This window comes from Myxocyprinus asiaticus, chromosome 46, assembly GCF_019703515.2.
Source record: "Myxocyprinus asiaticus isolate MX2 ecotype Aquarium Trade chromosome 46, UBuf_Myxa_2, whole genome shotgun sequence".
NCBI lineage: Eukaryota > Metazoa > Chordata > Actinopteri > Cypriniformes > Catostomidae > Myxocyprinus > Myxocyprinus asiaticus.
This window is the reverse complement of record NC_059389.1, coordinates 22339379-22357908: the sequence shown is the minus strand read 5'-3', so window position 1 is coordinate 22357908 and position 18530 is coordinate 22339379. Positions and strand designations below refer to the sequence as shown.

The following is an 18530-nucleotide window of genomic DNA, read 5'->3' as shown; positions in this document are numbered from 1 at the left end:
TCAATCGCGATCCAAATATGATATTGTGATGTATCGCAATGTATTGAATCGTGACATATGTATAGTGTTACGTATAGTATTGTGAGGTGGTTGGCAATACACAGTCCTACATATAGCACACATAGTACATGCACATATGCATGTGTCACCTTCATACACTCAAACAGACTCTCACTGTCTTCCCCGTACACTGTACCAAACATCATCAACACTCCCCTGTGTTCCTGCTGATTCTGTCTGAGTGTATTCTTCATGTTCTTGTTGAGAGTGTTGCATCTTACACCATTTCTGTGTGTGTGTGTGTTTCAACCCTCCACAGGCTGCAGATGGAGGAGGAACTTCGCCAGCAGGGGCGGGAAAGAGAACAAGAGAAAGAGAGGACGCGTGAAATTGAACGAGAGAGGGAGTGGGAACAAGAGGTGCAGAGGGAGAAAGAGAGAGAGCGAGAGAATTATATTAAGACAGAACGTGTGAGAGAGATCCAGGCAGTTAAAGCCATGGAGAAACGCCATCTGAGCCACGAGCCCACTGCAAACCAACACTTGATCTCTCACACTAACTCACACTCATATACACACCGGCAGCAAATGAAGGACAGAGCCAAGCTGGAGGACAGACTTGCTACTTACAGACTGGGTATGATAGCATGCAAACTGGGGGTGAGAACCGCCCGATTGAACAACACATTATTATCTAAATATTTAAAGGATTTTTTCAATGCTGTCATCATTTACACACCCTCATGTCATTCCAAACCCGTTTGACTTAAATTTTTCCGTGGAACACAAAGGAAAAATTTTGCAGAATATCCTGGCCACTCTTTTCCATATAATGAAAGTGAATGGGGACTGGAGACGTCAAGCTTCAGAATGATATAGCAACATCATAAAAGCCCAGTAAAAGTAGCCCATACGTCTTGTGCATTATATTCTGAGTCTTCTGAAGTAATACTATAGCTTTGTGTGAGGAACAGGATTGACAACAGCAGCCATGCTTCGGATCATTTGTGAGTCACTCTTAGAGATTTAGAAGTCCTCAGGACGACTTCTAAGCTGTCTTGTGTTTATGAGCTACTTTTAGCGTTAAAATGCTTCATGAATTACTCTTAGATGATCATTTTACGAGTCCTAAAATTAGGAGTGACACGCCCCTAATTTTTAAGGTTTGCTCCTAAATTTCCATGTTAAGAGCTACATTTAGCCTTAAGATTTTTTGTGAATACGGGCCCAGGTTTAGGGGGAGTGTAATAGTATTATATAAAAGTATTTAATGTCAACTACCCATTAATTTCTTAAGGCTAATTACTTATTATACTAACCCTGCTACTGGCTTTATGAATTTCTCCCTGTGAAAACTATTAAAAACTTAAAGAAAAAAAAAGTATTCAGTATTTCAGTATTTGAAGTAGCCCAGTAACTGATGAGCAATTAAAAACATTATTATGAACATCAAATCAAATCAACTCTCACCCTGTTTTCTACATTTGCTTGGCAGAAACCCTAAGGATGCAGTCAACCCATTGTATCTGCTGCCAGCTGTTAAAAACTGTTGGGGTTTTATAATTGTATTTGCTCTGCATAATAACAGCAAAAGAACGTGGCCATTCAGGTGCATCCTATGATTCATGATGATAATGACCCATATACACAGCTAAACAAATTAAGAGTGGTTATAGGATCAGTTTTCATGCTTTTCATGGCCTCTGATATAATACATATGCACTGTATTCAAAGACATACGATAGCTTTGTGTGAGGAACAGACCAAAATGAAATTGAAATCGATGATAGAATTTTACCTTTTGAATGAAATGCTCATTTAATATATTGGTCACACTTTATATTAAGTGTCTTTAACTACTATGTACTAACATTAAAATACATACAATGCAATGTACAGTACTTATTGAGTAACTATATGTTGTTCTGCAAAATTCTCACAAGATTCACATTTGCTACTACTGAGGTTGATGTATGGGTAGATTAAGGAGTAGGGGTGGGGTTAGGTTTGGGGGTTAGGGTTTATGGTAAGGATTGGGGTAGGGTTGGGTTTGCAGGTTAGGTTAACATTGTAACTACATATGTAATGAAATGCAGGTACTTTGAATGAAAGTACAATGCAACAACACGTATGTATATAATAAGTACATTATATCAGATGCTTATGTACATAGTAGTTAAAGACACCTAACATAAAGTGGAAATAATATATCTTATAAAATGTTCCCACTATTTTGTCCTGCTGCTGTATTTTAAATAAAATCATTTGTGATTAATGTCATGTTTACAGTTCTTAAACTTTGAGGAGGACCTACTATACTCTTGCATATTAATCTTGGTATCTTCTCTCTCTACAGACAAAGCCAAAGAAACTTCACTGCCCAAGCCTCAGTCTGGTCCATATCTATCCTCAGGAGGTTCTTCATTCTCAACCTCAGGCCAAGGCCCATCTTCAGGAGTCCAGTTTGGAGCAGGTTCTGGAAAGTCCCACAGACCCCTGGTAACACCCATGATGCTCCAGCGGCAGGAAGAAGATGACAGATGTCTAGCGAGACATAGAAGTCTAAAGATGGAGAAAGTGGATAGACAAGGTCAGGAATCACTGGAGAATCCACACCAGGTTCAAGGGAAGCTCCTGGATGTCGGTCGGGCTACAGAACCAACAGAACCACAAAGGGATCTGCACAGGTGGGAGTTAAAGGGATAGATCACCCAATATGAAAATTCTGTTCCAAACCTCTATCACTTTCTTTCTTTCATGAAATACAAAAAGGAGAAGTTATGTAGAATGACAGCCTCAATCAGCATTCACTTGCTTTGTACTAAAAACAAGATGGTGAGCAAAAAATGCCTGATTGTTATTTTTGGATTATTTACCCCTTTTAATGAAAATGCTTTTTCCTTTTCTGTAGGTATAGTGCACACCATAAGGACGTGGGTGTTAGAGACCTACCCCAACATTTGGGGGCACCACCTCCTCTCATACCCCCTAAACCTCTTCCTCAAAACCACCACCCATCCCCTTCCACTCCCAGAAATCTTTGGAACCCTGTTTCCCTCCTCAGTGCCCCGTCCGATCGGCCTCTATCCCATATACATCCTTTCTCAAGCCACACCAGACCAAAACCATCTGAAGATGAAGCCAGGCAGCAAAACTGCACTGACAGGCCCTCCTCCATGCGGGTGAACAGCCTCCTTGAGTCTGGTAAATGCTTGGAAGAGCTTGAGAAGTCCACCCAGAGCTTTCTGAGCCAGCAGAGGGCATTCTTCTCTAAATCTGGACCTGGAGACAACAGGCAAATCCAAGGGTCATGCTCTCAGGGGCCGGCTTCAGAGAGGTCAGACCCCATGTTGGTCTATGACCAGGCTCTGCAACAGCACAGGAGGCTGGTCAGCAAGCTGGACCTAGAGGAAAAGAAACGCAAGGAAGCCAGAGAGAAAGGTATGTATTTTTTTCTTAATAGTAGAAAAAGGTAATATTACAAGAGAACTGGACTTAGTTGCTTAACCCTTTAATGCATGAGTGTTTCGCCATTGCATTATTACATACTCGGATCTTTAGAAACCCGGCACGTATATCTATCACAAATGAATTCACAAAATGCCCAGATAGTGTAAAATTTTCTAAACATTTTCAAGACAAAAAAAATTATAGAATAGAATATATTCTGATATATTTTGATGTTTTATTTTTCTTATATCAAAGAGATGATGCAAAATATATAGAACAGGATTCATTACTTATTTGGCACTTTTGGAGTCTAAATAGACATGCAAATTACATAATTTCAGTAGTATACCCTAATGACAATAGCCAAATCAAACTGTTCATGTGTTGTTCTTGCTATAGTTTACTTCCAAGTTACTTATTCGTCAAATGGCAAGGTAAAATGTAAATCAAGTCAATCACTGAAACATCAGCACCACCTTCAATAAGAAATAGCACATATAATATGTACAGTATGTATATTAGGGCTGGGCGTTATATTGAATATTAATGATATAATTGCGATGATTTTGCTTACAATATAAAATCAAGCAATATTGTGTATATTGCGATGATTTTAAAATGCTTTTATTTGGCCATTTAGTTTCATAAAGAACATCAGTTGATTAATTTCACAATCCTTAAGGGCTGCACAATTAATCAAAATAACGCAAAATGGCTTTATGGTCATATTTGATTATTAAACTGCAAAAGGCTGCAGTGAAAGACAGATAAACATGGCTGCGTGTGCTTCAAAAGGTGCACTGTTCTGTGTACGTGCGGGGCTCATTGACTCATTTTAGAGCAGTTCACGTGCATTGTGAAATAAAAGTACTGCAGGTTTTAAGCATTCGCAATTCCAAACGTTAGTAACCACTACAAGTTATTATACAAATCTACAAAGGTGGCAGTGTATAACAGAAAAGGAGGAGATGACAGCGTTTCACCAGATGCGGAACATTGTTAACGACACACAGCACTTTCCCTGTCAAAATAAAAGCTCCAGGTGAAAGTGACGTGTCAAAATAAAAGCTCCACCATGTTCATTCACAAAAAAAAAATTTGAATTAAAAAATATATTAAAGTAAATAATGCTTTTTATTAAGCTACTATGTATCATTGTTTATAATATATAAATGTGCATATAAATGAAAATGATTAGATCTCATTCTCCCTTGTGTTAATTTAGTGAAAAATTGAGGAAACATGCCTTCATTATTTTAAAATAGATTTTTATTCAATTCAGCTACAGTGGCTTTTTGGATGAAATTATCTTTCCTCTGATTAAAAAACAATCACAAGCCATTTCAGAGCAAATACATAATTATCGAGATATATATTTAATATCGTTAATAGGCTGAAAAATAATGAAGTATAATTTAGTTTGCCATATCGCCCAGCCCTAATGTGTACATGCATATGGAATACTGACAATCTACTATTGTCACAAAGAAAATCAAAGTGATAAAGTAGTCATTTGTATGAATATAGTAGTCATTTGTCTTGTAATAAACATAGAAATATATATCATGTGATAGTAAACTTACAGGTGCATCTCAATAAATTAGAATGTCGTGGAAAAGTTCATTTATTTCAGTAATTCAACTCAAATTGTGAAACTCGTGTATTAAATAAATTCAATGCACACAGACTGAAGTAGTTTAAGTCTTTGGTTTTTTTAATTGTGATGATTTTGGCTCACATTTAACAAAAACCCACAAATTCACTATCTCAAAAAATTAGAATATGGTGACATGCCAATCAGCTAATCAGCTCAAAACACCTGCAAAGGTTTCCTGAGCCTTCAAAATGGTCTCTCAGTTTGGTTTACTAGGCTACACAATCATGGGGAAGACTGCTGATCTGACAGTTGTCCAGAAGACAATCATTGACACCCTTCACAAGGAGGGTAAGCCACAAACATTCATTGCCAAAGAAGCTGGCTGTTCACAGAGTGCTGTATCCAAGCATGTTAACAGAAAGTTGAGTGGAAGGAAAAAGTGTGGAAGAAAAAGATGCACAACCAACTGAGAGAACCGCAGCCTTATGATTGTCAAGCAAAATCGATTCAAGAATTTGGGTGAACTTCACAAGGAATGGACTGAGGCTGGGGTCAAGGCATCAAGAGCCACCACACACAGACGTGTCAAGGAATTTGGCTACAGTTGTCGTATTCCTCTTGTTAAGCTACTCCTGAACCACAGACAACGTCAGAGGCTTCTTACCTGGGCTAAGGAGAAGAAGAACTGGACTGTTGCCCAGTGGTCCAAAGTCCTCTTTTCATATGAGAGCAAGTTTTGTATTTCATTTGGAAACCAAGGTCCTAGAGTCTGGAGGAATGGTGGAGAAGCTCATAGCCCAAGTTGCTTGAAGTCCAGTGTTAAGTTTCCACAGTCTGTGATGATTTGGGGTGCAATGTCATCTGCTGGTGTTGGTCCATTGTGTTTTTTGAAAACCAAAGTCACTGCACCCGTTTACCAAGAAATTTTGGAGCACTTCATGCTTCCTTCTGCTGACCAGCTTTTTAAAGATGCTGATTTCATTTTCCAGCAGGATTTGGCACCTGCCCACACTGCCAAAAGCACCAAAAGTTGGTTAAATGACCATGGTGTTGGTGTGCTTGACTGGCCAGCAAACTCACCAGACCTGAACCCCATAGAGAATCTATGGGGTATTGTCAAGAGGAAAATGAGAAACAAGAGACCAAAAAATGCAGATGAGCTGAAGGCCACTGTCAAAGAAACCTGGGCTTCCATACCACCTCAGCAGTGCCACAAACTGATCACCTCCATGCCACGCCAAATTGAGGCAGTAATTAAAGCAAAAGGAGCCCCTACCAAGTATTGAGTACATATATAGTAAATGAACATACTTTCCAGAAGGCCAACAATTCACTAAAAATGTTTTTTATTGGTCTTATGATGTATTCTAATTTTTTGAGATAGTGAATTGGTGGGTTTTTGTTAAATGTGAGCCAAAATCGTCACAATTAAAAGAACCAAAGACTTAAACTACTTCAGTCTGTGTGCATTGAATTTATTTAATACACAAGTTTCACAGTTTGAGTTGAATTACTGAAATAAATGAACTTTTCCACGACATTCTAATTTATTGAGATGCACCTGTATATAGATATCAAATCATTATAAAAATAGGATTTATGAAAGCGCAAAAAAACAACAAAAAAACAAAAACAAAACACTGTTACATATCTAGGTTCTTTAATGACCATATGCACTTTTGGTTACTAAGCAGTTATAAAAATGTATTTTTTGTTGTTGATTAAATTTTGCCTTTTTTATTTTTTTTACACTATTCAGAAGAGAAAGTTTGAGGAATAATAAAGAGGTCTGGGCATAACTCAGAAACAATTAATGTATCAGGTACAGAGTGTGGAATGAGGTCCTGGGTCACTAAAGACCCGAGGTATGCATTAAAGGGTTAAAGGAATGTTCCGGGTTTAATACGATATTGATAAGTCAATTAACACAAAATATGAGGTACTTGTTTAAAAAGAAACTGTGGTTCCAGTAATTTTATTTTTATTTAATTTTTTTATGGAAAACATGTACAATATCTCTTTAAAGCTCAACATATAATACGCACAGACATAATATGCAATTTAAAAGCACATATCGTCCAAAAAAAACAAACTGAACTGAAAACTTTACAGAACAAATAATGGGTTTTACTGAATCATTTATGTTAGTATTTAAAAAAACGTACTTAAAAAAACTAAGGGACTAGTCGACATTCCACAAATGCTGTAGAAAGTGTTTAAAACATGGAACATTCCTTTAAGAGGTGAAATATCAAATAAATAATTTCTGTTTCTCATATACAACCTTGTTTATTTGATTATACTTCTAGTCTTTGAAATTTTCCATCCGATCATCCTTGTTTTAATGTCTATAATCGCCTGCCTGTTTCAGGTTATTATTATGAATTAGATGACTCTTATGACGAGAGCGATGAAGAGGAAGTCCGAGCCCATCTGAGAAGAGTTACTCAGCAACCTCCTCTCAAACTAGATACATCTAAAGAGGTACATTACGTAATTTCCATCAATACATCGTTGTTCATCACTTTCCTAAAGACTGCAAACAAAGTACAATAATTGCCTTCTGTTTGCACTGTAACTGTGGCGAACTGCATGCTCGTTGTCTGTAAAGAAGTACATGTGAAAAGATTTGAATTGGTTTTTAAACAGACACACACAGACCTCAACACTTGGCACACAAAACACGACAAAACTGTTAAATATGACTTCGCTTGGTCATTCATTTACATGTAACTCGTAATTATGATATTTCCAATTCCACTTGACAGCCGCATTAACCTGGCAACAGTTAACATTGCAACTGCATTAATTATTCATGCCACGGTCCATGCTGGGAACACCAGCGCCCGGGAAAGCTTGCTAGTTAGTTCTGGGGACATCACAAAACTTCAACTTCTTCAACACTATCACTTCATTTCATCTGTGAATGTTTCTGTCTGCAGAAGATGGAGTTTCTGGGTTTGTTTGGACTGAGCACTCTCTATAAGCGTAATGAGATGCTGGAGATGAAGAGGAGGAAGAGGAGGATGATGATGATGCAGGATAGAATCCCTTCACCTCCAACAGTGCAGAACAAACGTAAGACTCCTCCTCCTCCTCAGCCTCCTCTCACCACATGCTACACCCCAGAGGAGATGGACAACACTGCTGAACTAGAGGACAAGAAGCATTTCCTCAGTATCTTCAACCTGGACCATGTCAGTCTGAAGGAAAGAAAAAGTGCGTACACAGAAAAGTACACAGTACTATTTATAATTGTTTAAAAGTACAATAAAGGGAGTTCTAGGTCTATATGATACTGATTTGTTTTACCACAGAAAACAAGAAGATCTTGGACATGTTGGAAGCTATCAAACAAAAAAACATAACTCTGGGCACCCTCAGATATGCCTTAGACACAACCTGTTCCAGTCCATCTACTTCAGTGTCTGGTAAGAACAGTGAATTAAGACTTAGTACTGCTCAAGTTACTTTATGTACTGAGTAAACAAAAATTTAAAAGGCATCTTATAATCTTTTGGTACACTCATAATTTTAGTTCAGTTAAGACAACCCTCGGAAAGATTAAGCATGTTAATGTGGGTATGATATATTGATAGATGTGCTACGCTGCTGCTGCAGAGCAAGTACAGAGACTTGTTACTCCTAGAAAATACACAGACATACTGAGTTAAGCATGTGGACATGCTGCTTCTACTGCACAATTAGAAAAAACACATGACATGCTGCATGCTGCTGCACAAATAGACATTACAAGGAGTCCCAATGTTTCAGATCTAGACAAGTGGAGCTGGGGTGGAGGTGGGTGTCAGAAAAAAAACTCTTGCAGCATGCTGCAGTGAAACTGTCTTGACTGCAAAACTAAGCCATTTTAATGTTACACAAAGAGACAGACACAAGTTGATTGGCTACCCGATTACATGTGAAAGGACCTATCAGCTTGCACCATAAGAGCAAGCCGATTGGCTAACAGATAACAGTCTCAAGAACCATCAGCTTGCGCCACATAGAGTTTCATGGCTGAATTTGAGTCATTAAAGCTATTTTCTCCAAAAATAGTCATAAAAAATCATAATTTAGTTTTGAATGATCATTTCCACCCTCTCTCTGACCTATAGAGTGAATCAGGCTACTGCACCTTTAAGGCTCAATAAGTCAATGATCTCTGTTATGCTAGCTTGCATTACATTGTTACAGGTTCACAAAACAAAACTTGCTAAAATGTGCTGCTCAAGCTCAACTTAATAAACTTCTGCCGCTCTTTTCTCAAGTTGGGATCCTTCAGATGGAAATGCAGTGTTGTAGGTGCTACACACAGATAGGAAAAGCACAGAATGTGGCTAATGTTTATTTAATTTTGGAATAGGCATTTTTACAGCTTAGATTCAATATTTGCTCTTGACTGGGTAAATCTTTTGGGTTCTGAAAGTTACAGTTTGTTTAGACAGTACATCGAACTCTTCTTTTAAAAGATCAAGGAAAATGCTATTTTTCCTGATACGATTCTTTTAACATTATGTATTATCAAATGTCTATTTTGTTATCGTTTTTACTTGTTTCTGACACCTGTGCTGTTCTTTCATCATACAGCTGTCTCACAACTCAATCAGTCAGTCAGTAATGATCACCTTGTACCCCTCAATTACTCCCCTGATAACCCTCGACCTCCAGACCCCCCACCACTGGCTCCTCTCCATGCCCAAGGCCAACCCAAAGAGGCTTCCCCCATTAGAGGGGATCCTAATCTGAAGGCCAGTGCTCAGCTGGCACTCTCCCGACCCAAGGATCACCCACCTGGGCTGAATGGACTAAACGGCAGACACAAAGTCTGGGAAAACATAAACCCTGAAGAGTTTGCTCAAAACTTCCATCAGTCTGTACTGCAGTCTACACTAACATCCAAACACAAACAAAAAGGTGACTCTTTTTATTCTTTTGGTGGTGCTCAGATTTGAGTAGAGATAGACCGATAATCGGTTTGACCGATATATTTACAGATATTCTCTAGGCTTGGGATCTATGCCTTTTTCACGCATCAATAATTGGAAGATTTTCCTAATGATTAGGGATATATATATATATATATATACAGGTGCATCTCAATAAATTAGAATGTTGTGGAAAAGTTCATTTATTTCAGTAATTCAACTCAAATTGTGAAACTCGTGTATTAAATAAATTCAATGCACACAGACTGAAGTAGTTTAAGTCTTTGGTTCTTTTAATTGTGATGATTTTGGCTCATATTTAACAAAAACCCACCAATTCACTATCTCAAAAAATTAGAATACATCATAAGACCAATAAAAAAACATTTTTTGTGAATTGTTGGCCTTCTGGAAAGTATGTTCATTTACTATATATGTACTCAATACTTGGTAGGGGCTCCTTTTGCTTTAATTACTGCCTCAATTCGGCGTGGCATGGAGGTGATCAGTTTGTGGCACTGCTGAGGTGGTATGGAAGCCCAGGTTTCTTTGACAGTGGCCTTCAGCTTATCTGCATTTTTTGGTCTCTTGTTTCTCATTTTCCTCTTGACAATACAAAAAATTCTCTATGGGGTTCAGGTCTGGTGAGTTTGCTGGCCAGTCAAGCACACCAACACCATGGTCATTTAACCAACTTTTGGTGCTTTTGGCAGTGTGGGCAGGTGCCAAATCCTGCTGGAAAATGAAATCAGCATCTTTAAAAAGCTGGTCAGCAGAAGGAAGCATGAAGTGCTCCAAAATTTCTTGGTAAATGGGTGCAGTGACTTTGGTTTTCAAAAAACACAATGGACCAACACCAGCAGATGACATTGCACCCCAAATCATCACAGACTGTGGAAACTTAACACTGGACTTCAAGCAACTTGGGCTATGAGCTTCTCCACCCCTCCTCCAGACTCTAGGATCTTGGTTTCCAAATGAAATGCAAAACTTGCTCTCATCTGAAAAGAGGACTTTGGACCACTGGGCAACAGTCCAGTTCTTCTTCTCCTTAGCCCAGATAAGACGCCTCTGATGTTGTCTGTGGTTCAGGAGTGGCTTAACAAGAGGAATATGACAACTGTAGCCAAATTCCTTGACATGTCTGTGTGTGGTGGCTCTTGATGCCTTGACCCCAGCCTCAGTCCATTCCTTGTGAAGTTCACCCAAATTCTTGAATCGATTTTGCTTGACATTCATAAGGCTGTGGTTCTCTCTATTGGTTGTGCATCTTTTTCTTCCACACGTTTTCCTTCCACTCAACTTTCTGTTAACATGCTTGGATATAGCACTCTGTGAACAGCCAGCTTCTTTGGCAATGAATGTTTGTGGCTTACCCTCCTTGTGAAGGGTGTCAATGATTGTCTTCTGGACAACTGTCAGATCAGCAGTCTTCCCCATGATTGTGTAGCCTAGTGAACCAAACTGAGAGACCATTTTGAAGGCTCAGGAAACCTTTGCAGGTGTTTTGGGCTGATTAGCATGTCACCATATTCTAATTTTTTGAGATAGTGAATTGGTGGGTTTTTGTTAAATGTGAGCCAAAATCATCACAATTAAAAGAACCAAAGACTTAAACTACTTCAGACTGTGTGCATTGAATTTATTTAATACACGAGTTTCACAATTTGAGTTGAATTACTGAAATAAATGAACTTTTCCACAACATTCTAATTTATTGAGATGCACCTGTATATATGGATTTTTTCAGATATAAAAAGCACTGCTCGCTGCACAATAGTCTTGTATTTTCAAACTTATTTCTCAACACAACTTAAATAAAGTTTGAGTGGCAGGGTAAATTAAAGGGGGGTCGCACACCAAACGCACCTGGCTGATGACATGGCATGTTCTAAAATTTGAAACAACTATTTTCTATGAAGGTATACACACGCTGCCACTCGTCGTCTCCGGAGGCTGCTTAAAATTCTGCAGTGCTACAAAGCGCAATTCGCATAGTTTTCCATTAAATTTGACCCAAATCATTATCAAAGTACATAGATTGTTTACTCTATCCATCACTGGATGATATATTGCCACATCAGCTTGTCTTGTGTGTGTGATACCTGTGCCTTTCCTACCTGCGGCCGGCTTCAGTAAATATTATGTCGCCCCCTTGTGGTATCCCAAAGCTATTAAGCCAGAATACATAAATGGAAGGCAACTGACAGTGAATTGGAAACCGTGCAAATTATGCTTCTAATTTAAATGTCGGCTAATGTTAATATATCAATGCAACAAAAATGTATCAATAAAAGAATGTGCCGATGGATAATCAATATAGCGATATTTTATGACATCCCTAATATTCACACATTTTTTACTTAATTGGTTATCTGCTCTTTAATGTCAGGTCTACCAGTAAGTGCTGCCATTCATTCTCAAGTGAGAAAAGTATAGCAATGCTTTTAAAGTAATAGTGTTTGCATAAAACAAAGATGAAAATACATTTGCGATCATGTAGATTGCTACACAACTTTGCATAAATATAATGGCATAAATGTAATAATAATTCTTATAGTAACAATTATAATGATAATAACAATTATTGATAATACAAAAATATATATTAGCAGTATATATAAATAATAATAATATATAATTATTTTCATAATTATAATAATTAGAAAAATATATCTGCATATTGGTTATAGGACACTTAAACATAAAAATAATCTGTAACTGTAATCTTCAACTATATCAGTTAAAGATAGACCGTTAATCGGTTTGACCGATATTTTTACCTATATTCACATATTTCTACTTAATCGGTTCTTTAATATCAGGGCTACGGAAAAGTGCCACAATTCATTCTCAAGTGAGAATGTAAGTGTAACAGTTTGAAAATAAAGATGAAAATAAATTTGTGACTATTCAGATCACTACACAACTTTGGCATAAATGTAATAATAACACTTAATGATAATAATGAATGCTTATAGAGTAACATGTATTAACTATATATATATATATATATATATATATATATATATATATATATATATATATATATATATATATATACACAGTATAGATAGATAGATAGATAATTACTTTTGTAATTATAATAATTACAAAAATATTTCGGCATTTCGGCTGAAGGACACTAAACTGATAAAAATATCGGTATTGGTTGTAAAAATCATGATATCGGTTGATCTCTAAATTTGACAAATTTTGCAGTCAGGAAGTGCACTCTTTTACATTTGTTGTGTGTTTTCCAGTAGGTGCTACTTTAGGAGAGAATGAGCAGTTTGACATGTCTAAGCATCACCCTCCTGAACTACAGAGTGCAGTCAACAAGATCCCTCATGTAGAGACCAGTGGCCACTCCTGCCATATATCACCCCACCAAGACTCTCCAGGGGTGAGGCATGATCTTTCAGCTGATGAGGACATCAGTGAGGATGAAGATGGTGCAGATGAGACTTTCAGTCCCAGGTGGAAAGGGATTGAGTCAATATTTGAGGCATATCAGGAGTACATAGAGGGTGAGATTACAGCACTTTACATTCTTTGGAGAAATAGGCCAACGTTATGGACTTTTAGTATGTGTATGTCTGACTAAAGAAAACAAAACTATTCCATTAAGTTTCAAAAGAGCTGAACCGGATGGATGCTACATGAACACAACCATTGTTTGTTTGATTTTTGACCCTAGTTTATACGGATATTATTTGTCATTGTGTATTAACTGATAACTGTGGGATCAAAGTGTATTACTCACCTTTCTCTCTCTCTCTCTATCTGTCTCAGAGAGAAGTGTAGAGCATCAGGTTCTTCAGAGTGAGTGTAGACGTCTTGAGACACAGCATTACAATCTCACTCTCACAGCTGAGCAGCTTTCTCAAAGCATGAGGGTAAGAGAATATTTGGTTACACTTTATTTTACAGTTTCCTTGTTACAATGTAATTACACACGTAAGGACTGAGTAATATTAATTAACAACATGTACTTACTAGAGCCCAACCAATATGGGATTTTTGTGACCGATACCGATTTTAGAGAGGGAAAATTCACAGATTACCGATATGGTGGCCGATATAGTTAATTTTTGAGCTGGAATGAAAACAGACCTTTTCTATGTGGATTTTTCACTGATTTTGCACCGATATAACTATGCAAAAGTACTCAGAAGGCTGCTTTCTTGAACAAATATTTTTATCAAAGAATATTTGACGTTATTATTATACATTGTTAACAAATTCTAGAAATGAACACTGAGAAAATAAATAAATAAAAATACAATAAATAGCTTAATAAACATCAGTACTATATGTTTAGTATAAGTCAATTGCTGACTATTAAAATAAAGAATATTTAAAAATATAATAAATAGCTAAATAAACATCAGCATTGTTTGGCATCAGTCAAATGCTGACCATTAAAATAAAGAATAAACAAAATAAAATAAATAGCTAAATAAATATCAGTACTGTTTAGTATCAGTCAAATGCTGACCATTAAAATAAAGAATAAATAAAAATAAAATAAATAGATAGATAAATAAACATCAGTACTGTTTAGTATCAGTCAAATGCTGACCATTAAAATAAAGAATAAATAAAAATAAAATAAATAGCTAAATAAACATCAGTACTGTTTAGTGTAAGTCAATTGCTGACCATTAAAATAATGAATAAATAGGGGTATTTTGGGGTATTTACCATTTAAAAACATATTTCAGTTGACTACTACTTTACAGTGTATAAACTTCTCTCTTTCCCCCCATATTAGGAGCTGTTGGCACAGAAGCACAATCTGGCAGTGAAGAGAGATCGAATGCATGCCGAACTGGAGCACTTGAAGAAATGCTTGACACTGCCACTGTTACACTGGCACAGAGGTTACTACAAGAGGCCTTCACCGAGGTGAACTTACCCTTTTGATGTGGATCCAAGTAATACATCTGAACCTGAGAACAGCAGTATACTGAGCAGTGCGGCAGAATTAGAAGAAATCAATGTGGCCTCTTTGTAGGAAAACTTTATGTAAACTTAATGTGTGATTTCAGCTTTGGTGTGAGAAAGATAAGACAAAGCCATTGGTCATGTTCTGGTGCCAATGTTTGATGCCTCACAGTGACATTCTGCACTACAAATCCTACTGCTATATACAGAATCTAACCCTGAATAAAACTAAAGACCATGATACATATCCAATAAATGGATTAAATCTAATGGAGACATTTAAAAGACTAATGCCAAGAAGTGCAGAAAACCAATCCAGAAATGACTAGAAATATCTCCACTTGACTGTTTTGCCTGCAAAAATCTCTGAAAATGCACTTAAAACATATTTAGATGTCTCATACACGATGGATAAAAACTGTTGTACTTAAGAAGGGAAGATATGTTCAAAAATGTTGAGTTAAAATATTTTAATATTTATACAATTTTTAAAGGAAAATGATTTATGTAAAAATATTGTCAAAATCATGTTTTGTATGATTTTATTATTAATTATTAATTATCAAAAGCCTGTTATTTGTAATATAGATATTTTAATGCTTTTTTTGTGAGGGAAAATGTGTTGACATGATACTGCTGGTCAGAATTGGGAAAAACGTGGAGGTAATTTTAGAGTCCTCTTTTCAAAACATAACAGGACGACAAGATGATCATTAATAGACGTTTAGGAAACATATTGATTTTGTTGTAGTTTATTAATTGTGTAAGAATATCTTGAAATTGATTATGTGGTCTTTTAAAGGTGCACTCATTTTTGCTTTTTTATACTGGCATAGATTCAGCATCACATTATAGCTCAAGTTCTCAGTTACCGATGACATTTTATAGATGTGCTATTCGCAAGCAGCCATGGTTATGTTATTCCATGCATGAAAATGCCTAATTAGGATTATCCAGATAAAATGAGTAATATTTGACTGGCCATGAAATCTCTCAACATGGCGGCACTCATGAATGTGCACTCAGCACCATATGTAGAATAAATCACAGCTCATTTGAGTATAAATCAGCTCATTTGAGTTTCCATTATTTTAAATATATATTTAAATATACTATTCATTTCTGTCTATTTAAAAGTATCGCAATTAGTAAAAATCACTGAGTGCACCTATAAAAGTGTTCCTTGTTTATTGGTAGCCTCTCTTTGTCACTCATCAAATACAGAGTTCAATGCCATATCCATCGCTGACCAATACGTGGCTATTCAGAAATGGGCACTTAAATAAACTAATTAAATGTGGGTAACACTTTTTAATAACTTTCATTAATCAATTAAGTCATTAACAAAGATTGTATAATGCTAAAAGAACCCAATCAAATTATATGTTTTGTGACTTTTAGTTAGTTTTTAATTTTGATGGCATCTATATATGAGTGCACTCCTAAAAGTTGACCAAATAAACGTATAGCAGACATACTCATTTAAAATGTACAGTCTCTCTTTTTGTTCTGGTAAAATGGACCAAAATATTTTTGTACACAGGCATGTTCAAATATGGACAAAGCACATCGATATGTCCCTCCCTAACTTTCTGTTTCGATAGGAAATACGTCAACATAGGAAAGAAAATGGAATGTTCATTACAAGGATAGGTCATCCAAAAATTTAAATTCTCTCATCATTTACTCACCTTCATGCCATCCCAGATATGTATGACTTTCTTTCTTCTACAGAACATAAATAAATATTTTTAGAAGAATATTTCAGCTTTGTAGGTCAGTACAATGCAAGTGAATAGGTGCCAAAAATGTGACACTCCAAAAAGCACATAAAGGCAGCATAAAAGCAATCCATATGACTCCAGTGGTTAAATCTATGTCTTCAGAAGTGATATGATAGGTGTGGGTGAGAAACAGATCAATATTTAAGTACATTTTTGCTAGAAATTCTTCTTCCTGCCCTGTAGTGCCGATATGCATGAAGAATGGAAATCACCAAAAACACAAGAAGAAGAATGTGAAAGTTAAAGTGGAGACTGAGCAGGGAGGAGAATTAATTGTAAACATTGACTAAAATATTGATCTGTTTCTCACCCACACCTATCAAATCGCTTCTGAAGACATTAATATAACCACTGGAGTCATGTGGATTACTTTTATGCTGCCTTTATGTGATTTTGGAGCATCATTTTGGCACCCATTCACTATCTTTGTATGGACCAAAAGAGCTTAGAAATTCTTCTAAAATCTTAATTTGTGTTCAGCAGAAGAAAGGAAGTTATACATATCTGGGATGGCATGAGGGTGAATAAATGAGAGAATTTTCATTTTGGGTGAGCTATCCCTTTAATTAATGATGTTAAACATATTGTTTATTAAAGATTTGCTATTGAAAGTTGTAATGAAAGTGTTACCCATATGTCTTGTAACTTAGCCAAGATGATTATATTTCAAAGCTACAGTAGCTGCCATAGGAACAGTCATTTAAGTTCAGCATTTGTATACTTGCAGACTTTAGTTTTTAGTATTTTTGCCCAGCAGTAATAAAAAAAATGAAAATAAAAAAACACTATTTATAATTAAGTAAAACTGCATTTTTCCAGATAATGTTGACATGCAAAAACAAAACAAAAAGACTAATGACAAAAGTTAGGAGTTTGTTTCAGGATATACATTCCCCACTTTCCCTGTATGTTTTTATGTATTGCAAGTATTGAATTATGTTTATCTATTTTTGGGGAAATGGAAATGAACTTGAACAGCCATTTGTGGTTGTTGCAAAAAAAAAAAAAAAAAAAGAAAAGTGAAATGTTTTAGTTGTAATTTTTAGTGAAACAAAATATAAGTTAATATATTGTTGAAAGTAAAAATACTTATTTATGGATACATTTTTGTAATTGCTGGAAAAAAAGAGAAATGTCTTGCCATATTTTGTCTATGAAACAAGCAAAGTTTGAGAAAGTAATGGTAATTTTTCATCCACAAGGGTAAAATTATCTTTCATTTGTTTTTTGGCCCTGTTACAATGCAAGAAAATAAACAAAACATGAATTTAAATTCTGTCTGTATTAATTATTAAATCAAACATCTAATTGTCAGATCCTATTTCTAGGGCTTGAGACACCGTATTTGTGTTTATATAATATATTAAATACATTCTGGCATGTTGTAGACATACGAAGATACGTTGTAGTTACACTGTAACGTGTAATATATTACAATTAGCAAGCAGAGTCACAAAACAAAGAATACAATTCTTCTTAACTTCTCTTTTCTTATAATTTTATGATTTAAAGGGGCATTCACATTCACAGTCTTCATCTCATGTGAGTGTACACCATTCAGATCACTCTTCACAAAAACACAATTAATTTGTTAATGTGTAAAACTTTTTAAAATAGCCCCAAATTACTGACTGCACCTTAAAGAAAGTTACGAATATTTTGTATTCCCAAAAAGACTGCCATTCTCATCTCTTAAGAACTTTCTAAATATTTTCTAAAGATTTTGGGGAATCTGGCCCCAGATCAAGTAGAAATAGTTCCTAAAGATAACAACTGCACATTTTCACTTTTTGCAATGTACCTTCTTCACATTGTTTTGTGA

At 36.0% G+C, this 18530-nt stretch overlaps 1 protein-coding gene across 6 annotated transcripts in view; it reads left to right on the top strand.

Annotated features, from left to right (window-relative positions):
* Window positions 1-16717, top strand: part of LOC127435563 (genetic suppressor element 1-like) — a 66991-nt gene extending 50274 nt beyond the window's left edge. For 4 of the 6 annotated variants that reach the window (XM_051689103.1, XM_051689104.1, XM_051689102.1 and 1 more), the window contains 10 exons: window positions 320-636; window positions 2356-2686; window positions 2911-3440; window positions 7418-7530; window positions 7989-8265; window positions 8364-8477; window positions 9637-9963; window positions 13238-13504; window positions 13770-13873; window positions 14752-16717. In XM_051689103.1, the coding sequence (XP_051545063.1) occupies window positions 320-636; window positions 2356-2686; window positions 2911-3440; window positions 7418-7530; window positions 7989-8265; window positions 8364-8477; window positions 9637-9963; window positions 13238-13504; window positions 13770-13873; window positions 14752-14889 (2518 nt within the window). In that variant the 3' untranslated portion in view covers window positions 14890-16717. The remainder of the gene's footprint in view (window positions 1-319; window positions 637-2355; window positions 2687-2910; window positions 3441-7417; window positions 7531-7988; window positions 8266-8363; window positions 8478-9636; window positions 9964-13237; window positions 13505-13769; window positions 13874-14751) is intronic. The other 2 variants (XM_051689106.1, XM_051689107.1) reach the window with 2 other exon arrangements.
* Window positions 16718-18530: the final 1813 nt, after the last annotated feature.